This window comes from Condylostylus longicornis, unplaced genomic scaffold (genome assembly GCF_029603195.1).
Source record: "Condylostylus longicornis isolate FDR11 unplaced genomic scaffold, ASM2960319v2 ptg000001l, whole genome shotgun sequence".
NCBI classification, from domain to species: Eukaryota; Metazoa; Arthropoda; class Insecta; order Diptera; family Dolichopodidae; genus Condylostylus; species Condylostylus longicornis.
Window position 1 is genome coordinate 8330439 of NW_026577970.1, and position 8955 is coordinate 8339393.

The 8955-nt window shown below is 24.3% G+C and overlaps 1 protein-coding gene across 2 annotated transcripts; it reads left to right on the forward strand.

The window, feature by feature from the left end:
* Positions 1–352: 352 nt before the first annotated feature.
* On the forward strand, positions 353–5432 carry LOC129618106 (shematrin-like protein 2). 2 transcript variants are annotated; one of them, XM_055532991.1, is made up of 3 exons: positions 353–499; positions 4221–4713; positions 4955–5432. In XM_055532991.1, exons 1-3 carry the CDS (start codon positions 488–490, stop codon positions 5077–5079), a joined length of 630 nt encoding a protein of 209 aa, XP_055388966.1. In that variant the 5' UTR covers positions 353–487; the 3' UTR covers positions 5080–5432. The 2 variants fall into 2 exon arrangements, with proteins under 2 accessions (XP_055388966.1, XP_055389009.1); XM_055533034.1 differs by having other exon boundaries at positions 4221–4680.
* The last annotated feature ends 3523 nt before the right edge of the window (positions 5433–8955 follow it).

Sequence of the window (8955 nt, forward strand, 5' to 3'; positions counted from 1 at the left end):
TTTTACTATTACTATATTGCTACCACGTTTTTTTAGGGTGGTAAGGTAAGTATAACAATTTAGTAACATAAAAATTAAATAAACAAAATATGTCTCTAATGTTTAGTACCTATATGTATACCTATGGTATAGCAATAACAAAATCCATATAATAGTTATGCTACCCGTTTTATTTTTGCTTTTTGTTATATTTTTCTTATTAACTATAATACAACTATATTCTTTTTAAGGTTAATATTAATTTGCTGCAAAAAAAAAATAATAATAATAATAAGAAGCAACATAGAAAAATTCAAAATGTATAAAAACGTGTAAATCACAACCGATTAACATTAGTTATCGAATAGTCTTAAAGCATCTAAGAATTAAAAAAAGAAAAACGCTTAGAACTTTTAATAAAAAAGATTTATAGAAAAAAAAAATTAAAATACAAAAATAAAAATTTCATTAAGACTAAAGAATAAAAAGTGAATAAAGAATAAGAAAAATGAAGTGTCTTGTAAGAATTTTTAAAATTTATTATAACAAAATTATTAATATTAAAATATTTGTATAAAAGTTAAAGGAATAAAACAAATTAACACTGTTATAAAAATATCATACACGATTCAATTCTAATTTTCAAATTTCAAAAGGATTCTAAGATTGTCAAAGGATTCTTGACAATACTATAAGTCGTATAACAGTTATTTATAAAATTTTTGATATATTTTTTTAATTTAAATTTTGTGAGGAAACATTAGAATTTTTATTTATTAAAAAATAATTGAAAATTTTTTTAGCAATATAACACTTGTTATTTTGGTATTTTTATTAAAATATAATAGTATATATGACAGTATACTGATAATATAATAATACTAATATGTACATAAAAATATTATAAAATCTTGTCTCAACATAATTAGGTTCCTCTTAAACAAAAATTATTCAAAAATCTAAGACTCTAATATTATAAAATTAAATTTCAGTGGTATAAATTCTGAATTGAAAAATTTGAATTTAATAAAATTGTAATTAAATTTCATGAAAGTGAAGACAAAACAAAATTTGTTTTTTAAAAATAATTCTTAAGTGCTTTATACGGGCTCTATAACTTTCATGAGTATGAAATAAATGAAATTTAAAATTTGAATTAGAAAAGAAAGTGAAATTAATATTTTATTGACTTTTTATAATAATGCTATAAATTAAGAACTTTAAATTCTAATTATATTCTAATATAGTAATAAGTGTAATATACCTAAAAGAATATTCGTGTAGAACAGCTCAAAACGAAATTTCCTTTTCATTTTTTCAAATTAATTGCCCGCATACATATTTAATTTTGTACCTATAGTACACCTTTTTATATACACTATAAACTTTATTAATTTTAATATGATAAATTAATATTATAAAATAATTGAAACTTACGATTGTGTGATATTATCACATAAAAATTAAAAAAAAACTCCGCCAGAAATAGTCAATTGCCCAAAGGACCCAATGACTTTTGAAAACATTGATATAGGATAACATTTAAAACTTTATTGTCAATCTTAAGTTGAAGTTATTTTAACTTTGAATTAAAGCGATTGCTTTTTTTGGGATTTAAATATTAAGATTATTCAAAATTATTTTGATATTTCTGATTATTATTAATATATTAGTTATATAATTGAACCATGAACTCCAAATGAGCGATGAGTCAGATTGCAAAAGTTATATAAAATGCCTTATAAATTCTTTTACAATATTTAAAACTTCATGCTATATGCAAATATGATATGTTTACAAATGAGTATTTTGCAGTCAATAAGTTTTTGATATGTAATAGCAATGGAAATTTTTGTAAAATATTGGCTCTTTATTTGTCTATCATACAAAATTTTTGTTCAAACCATTTGTTAATTAAAATGATGAGTAAAAGATAAATTAATAATATCAAATTAAATTTTTTGTTCTATTATAAAAAATTTATTTATATAGATTCTAATAAATTCTATTAGTTCTTGATTCTAATAAATTCTATTGCCAATTTTTTAAAGTTTTCGAAAATTATTAAAAATATTTAGCACCGTACCGCAACAATTCAAAATTTTTAATTGAAAGTGCAAAATATTTCTCGATATTTTGCCTTAAATCGCTTGTATTCAAAATTTTCTGAGTTCAGTTTTCGGAATTTTTTTTAGAATGTGTTTCATATTTAAATTCATACCATTATATTTACAGGTAGTACAGGAAGTTAAATAGTACAGGAATTTTTCAAACTAGTTACAGCAAAATTTCGATTTATACCAATTTTATGAAAAGAAATTAAGATTTAAACTGCAAAAATTCAAAATTTTACGGTCTTACATTTTTCTATATAAAAATAGCGTATTTTTAAATTAAATTTACGCAAAATTATAAATTTAGAGATGTTGCGAAATTATTCTGAAGGTGCGATTTGTACTTTATATAGCAGTTAATTTATTAAAATAAAAAAATTCTCTCCACTGTACTATAGTTCTACATGTTCCCTAATATGCAACATCATAAAATTAATTTTAATTATTTATTTTAATTTTTTCATCAAATAATTTTAAATTTACTATTAAAATTTTTGGAGCATATTATTGTTAATCTATGCATATAAATGCATATATATAATGTATACATAATTATTTACTTATCATTATGTAATACTTATGTGTATTATTTTTGTATATTTAAAACAAATAATCAACATTATTATTTATAATTATTATTATCTAATTAAAAACGTTAAATACAGTAGTTAAATCTGCAACTTAATTATTATTTGTATTAATTTTGTAATAATTATAATGAATTTAATAATAATAATAATAATAATAATAATAATAATTAAGTCTATGTTTATTTAAGAATAAATTAGTAAATTTTTAATTCAAAATTTTAGTAAAATTATTATAAAAGATTATTATGCAAATATTTTTTTAGAAATGATTAAAATCATTGCCATACCCTATGGAAAATTTGATTATAATTTCAATAAAATTCATTTTCTATAATGTTATGGTTATGCTTTAACAATGATATTCTTATAAATGAAGTTAATAAGAGCATTAGTATATTATTGCTTTTTGAAAATCTTTATTTCAAATTCTTCCAAATGTTTAGTTTGATGCATTTGTGTATCATACAAAATTATTGAACCTTAAAAGTGAATAAGTGTTATATCAATAATTGCTTAATTGTAAATTTCTGCATGCAGCTGAAAATTCAAAATCTCTAGAAAATATTAAAATTCAGAAGGAAAATACTAAATTTGAGATTTAGGACAGCATATTACGTATATGTATGAAATAAAAGAAATTCATCAATATGTCAAGTTTCATACAATTTTCTCTATAAGGATTTTGAAAATCTGTATAAAAACAATTAAAAGCAATTCAGTCCACCTTAGCAGACTGGTTAATAGCATAGTGTGGAGTCAATATAATTCGGCACTTTCTCATCAAACTTCATGCATTTACTTGAATTAGTTTTTAAAATATACACTTAAAACTAGCTTCAAGACTTGTATGGAACTTGTTCGAAACCATTCGTTTAAAGCTTCTAAGTAATATTTGAGCCATAATTGAGCACATGAACATGGGTTGAAATGACTGCCAAATTTCATATTCTAGTTTTATCAGCTTTCGAAATATTTAAAATAATCTTATTGCGAGTTATACGGTTGTTACTCGAATCAGTTGTTTCAATTAAAATAGCATCAATCTTTGACAGAAAAGAAATCATTTTATAATTTTTGAAAGTTTCGGGGGTGTTTGAGTTACCACGTCTTGAATTTAACAGAATTTCAATTTTCCGCAATTTTCTTCTCACTTATTAGATTAATTAAACTTCTGACATTATACAAAAAGAATATATGTACATAGTATATGCACATTGTTATTAATTATTTTTAAGTCAAAATCCCTATTTAATGAATTGTTATCCTTTTCATGAATTTTTTCTACATGATGTGAGTTTAGAAATTTTAATTAAACATTCTTATGTAATCGTGTATGTATCTATATAGAACCTATATAATACAATAGTATAATAGTATATATTTTAAGTAATATATTAAAATTTATTTACTATAACAATATGTTGACTAAATATTTAGTTTATTTACTTAATAAATATTCATAATATATCTACATACAAACCTATGTATGTTATACATAAGATATGCACAATCATATTTACAATATTTTCATTTTTAGGTAATTTATATTTTATGTATAATAATTGCGTTTGTAACTGCTGAAACGGAAAAACGTTCATTAAATAATAATATTGATCAATCACCAGCATCATCAGTACAAGTACCATTATCACCATCGTCATCATCATCATCATTTAATGATAAAAAACAAGATAAACGTTATATTCATAGTTATTATAGTGGAGTTGGTACAGGATATGGTAATGATGCACTCTATAATAATAATTTAGGATATAATAGATATTATGGTGGATATGGAGGATATGGTGGTGGTTATGGTGGATATGGTGGATATGGTGGTTATGGAGGTTATGGTGGATATCCATCAGCAATAAGTTATTCAAATTATAATCTTGGTACTGGTCTTGGTTATGATGGAATTTATGGAGGTTATGGTGGATATGGTGGCGGTTATGGTGGAGGATATGGTGGCTATGGAGGAAGATATGGTGGTTTAGGTTATTATAATCCATATAGAGTTGCAGGTTTAGGTATATACGTTTATATATTTTGTATATGTATTAAATAAATATTATATATTTTAATTCAAATTATATAAAAAATTCATATATTATTGAAATATAATTTGAATAGAATATAAATGTAAAATTATGCATATTAAAATAGTATAAATGTTTAATAACTATGACCTTATGTTAAATTTTTGTATAATGGTGAAAATTTTAATTTTCTTCTTTCTTTGTTTTTTTTTTTTGAATTTTATAATTTTAGGATATTCTGGATATAGCAATTATAATGGTTATCCATATTATAGTACATATTCAGGTATAGGAAATAATTATAGCCCATATTGGAGAGGTGGAGGTTATGGTAGCTATGGTGGACTATATTATTAGTACAAAAATTAATACATACAAACATACATGGAAGCTCAATTTAATAATATTTTTAATATAATTTAATTTTTAATTTTTCATAAACATTTTATACAATCCCAAAGAGTCATCAAAATTTAATAGAATTGTGTATAGAGAAAATGCAGTAAAATTAATATTAGTTATAAAAATATAAAAAATACAAAAAAAAAAAAAAGTGCCAATATTTTTGCATAAAATTTCGAATTTTTACACTAAATTTGTAAATGTTATTTTGGTGACAACAAAAAATATTCAATAATGTTTTCATATTTTTTTTTTAATTTTTGTAAATTTAATAATTTTGTAAGGAAATAAAATATATTTTTAATTTACTAATAAAATACATTGTCGATTTTTATTCCATGATCTGAATAGGTCCGAATTTTATTCAAAGATATGATAAGAAGAGCGCTTAGTTTGTCACAGTTCTGTTCTCTAATTGAATTATATATAAACTTAGAGTGATTGGCTGCTAAAGTACCTTTCACTCTTCTAATTTAATACGTAAGCATATAATTTGGGTATAATTCGTTAATATTTAATTATTGATGAATTTCAATATATTAAACGGCTTTATACTTAACTTATATGAACTTATGAGTTGTTTGTACAGGTTTATTTAGAATTACAGGAAGAATTTTAAACGTATGTATAATATAAACGGTGTTAAATATCGAATTTAACCACGATTTATATTATTATAGCTCACTTTAATTTAATTGTAATTAAAATTAATTGCGTCATTATTTGTAAATTAAACATGGTCTCTTATAGGAGAAGATTTTACAAAGATTTTCCTTTCATTTAAACCTAATTACACGGTTATTACTATAGGTCCACATTAAAAGAAATCAGATGTATTTTTGAAATTGGTTCAAATTTTTGAAATTGGTGTTAAACTCTATTCTATCGCATTTCTATCGTAACTGTCATTTTTATCAAACAGAGTTAATGCAATCTCAAAAGAAGATTTGTTTACCCAAATTTGGTCTGTTATTTCTGTTTTAATTCACGTGCCATTATTTTGTGACGAGCTTTTGACATTTAATTATGTCTTACAATTATTTTTTAATAGTTAATCCTTCAATAACTTGGTATTAATATACTTTGCATTTCTAAGTCATTTTAGTTAATATAGATCTATAAAATCTAGATTGAGAGTATAAATAACTTTTTGCGCCTTAAATTGGAAGACAATACTTAATTCCAATTCTTAGATTCTCTTCGAATGTTTTACTGTTTATACCCGTACGAACGTATGTTCGAAGGGTATACTAAATTTGCCTTACCGTTTGTAACGCTAAGAAATAACGGTGTTAGATATAGACTCAAGTGTATGTTTTTGATCAGCGTCAAATTCTGAGTTGATTTAGCTTTGTCTGTCCGTCCGTCCGTCCGTCCGTCCGTCCGTCCGTCCGAACGATAACTCAAAAACTAATTGAGCTAAGTTCACCAAATTTTCACAAATGATTTATTGTAGTAAGTGCCAGAACCCTATTTAAATTGGGCATGATCGGGGTACCTGTTCGGGTAGCTGCCATACAACTTCAAAATTTATTTGGCTATATCTCAGAAACTATAAAAGCTGTGGTATTGAAATTTCACACAAACGAATATATTAGTAGGGCCAATATACCCCATAAAAGTCGTTGAAATTACTTGGCTCCTTCTGGTACCTGCCATACAACTTCAAAAGTTATTTGGCTATATCTCAGAAACTATAAAAGCTGTGATATTGAGATTTCACACAAGTGAATATATTAGTAGGGCCGATGTGTCTGGTAAAAGTCGTTGAAATTGCTTGGCTCCTTCTGGTACCTGCCATACAACTTTAAAAGTTATTTGACTATATTTCAGAAACTATTAAAGCTATGGTATTAAAATTTCACACAAGTGAATATATTAGTAGGGCCGATGTGTCTCGTAAAAGTCGTTGAAATTACTTGGCTCCTTCTGGTACCTGCCATACAACTTCAAAAGTTATTTGACTATATCTCAGAAACTATAAAAGCTGTGATATTGAGATTTGACACAAGTGAGTATATTAGTAGGGCCGATGTGCTTGATAAAATTCGCTAAAATTCTTGGCTCTTTCTGGTAGCTGCCATACAACATCAATAGTAGTTTGGCACAACCAGTATTTTGAATAACACATAGTACTGAAATTTTGCATAAATTAATATGGTAATATGGCAACTTAAAGTCATAGTCTGCCCCATAGTTAGTTATGCCCCATTAATTATTCGCACATAGGATAACAAATTCGTACGGGTATCACAGAGTTGACAAGGTCAACTCTATTTTTTTTCTCGTTTATAATTGAAATTATGCTGAAAGAAAAAATCGTGTCTATTATTTTCATAGGTCTATTATTTTCATTATGTTCTGGTTGAGATTTGAAAATTTTATTAGTTCATAAACAATTTTTTCAATCTAATCCTACATGCATATATCTAATCCTACGTGCGCAAGTACATAAGGTGTTTCATGAAATATGCATTTTTTTCACGTTTTTTTTACTTGCAAAACTATGACAGATAGGGAAAAAGGTTATATGGGTTAATTTTTAGATCTCAACGTACCACATCGAAAAAAAAACAAAAAAAATAATAAAAATTTTTAAAGAACTTCGAGCTTTGTACAAAAATTTGAAAAAAAAAAAAACAACAATTCTGACTTTGCTGTATCTCGAAAACTATGACTCAAATCAAACTAATTGTTAGACTATAAAAATAAAGAACAATCAATCGTCTGTAAAACAAGCTTGTAATGATAAATATATGTTGTACGGTTCCGAAGTTATAAGTATGTATTTATATGCAGGAAAAGTCCAGTACCTTTTTTTGCCAACAGGCTGTAGTTCGAAAATGAGTATATCTGCACCACTCCCCTTCCCCCCTCCCCCCAATTGTTTTCTGGAAATTGATCAAAGAATCATCCCTGAAATAATTTGTCACCTTATGTGAATCACCCTGTATATATGCTGTTAAATATTACCCTATTTACTTTTATTAAAATAAATAATTAGAATTAATACGAAATTCTAATAATGCTATTTAAAGATATTTATGCTATATTTATTTAATGTCATAGTAAATATTTGGCTGATTATTGTCTAATATTCCAACATGAAACTTTAATAGAAACTTTCATCTTATTTTTAATTAAAATTTGTTTCATTGATTTTTGATGTTTTTGCCTGTTTGAAAATCGTAGTGAATAAAATAATTATTGAAAATTCTTAAAGGTTTAATCGACCTTAAATACAATATTCTTAAAATAGCTTCTAATTTAATTTAGTTAGTGCTAACATTCCACTGAATTGTATTCGGCTTAAATCGAAAAAAAAAAAATTATAAAATTCTATTAAATTTAAAATTTTATTAAAATCACGTACAATTACATTAGACACACATACATTATACATAATTGCATCACAATATTTACATTTTTCTCTTAATTTGACTTAATAGTTTGCGCATAAGGAAATGAAAAGTCAATCAAAATTTTAAAATGTCAATTATATTATGTAAAATAAAAATCTATATTAATTTCCTATATTTCATAATATTTAAATTTTATCATTTGAATATTTTAAATAAAATTTTTAATTCAAATTTTTTAAATAATAAAATAAATAAAATTTGTAAATAATTTTTTATTGCAGAGAATCGTAACAATAAAATCTAATGTAAATATGAAAAAGTTCAATAGCCAGTTTAGTATTACAATGATATTTTTGGCTCAGACTAGCCAACGTTGTAATTGAATGTGTGTGACAATATTAAGGTATACTTTAAATAGATGCAATTGTACTCTGAGACCACGATTGTTTATAGGTAAGTACTTTGTAAA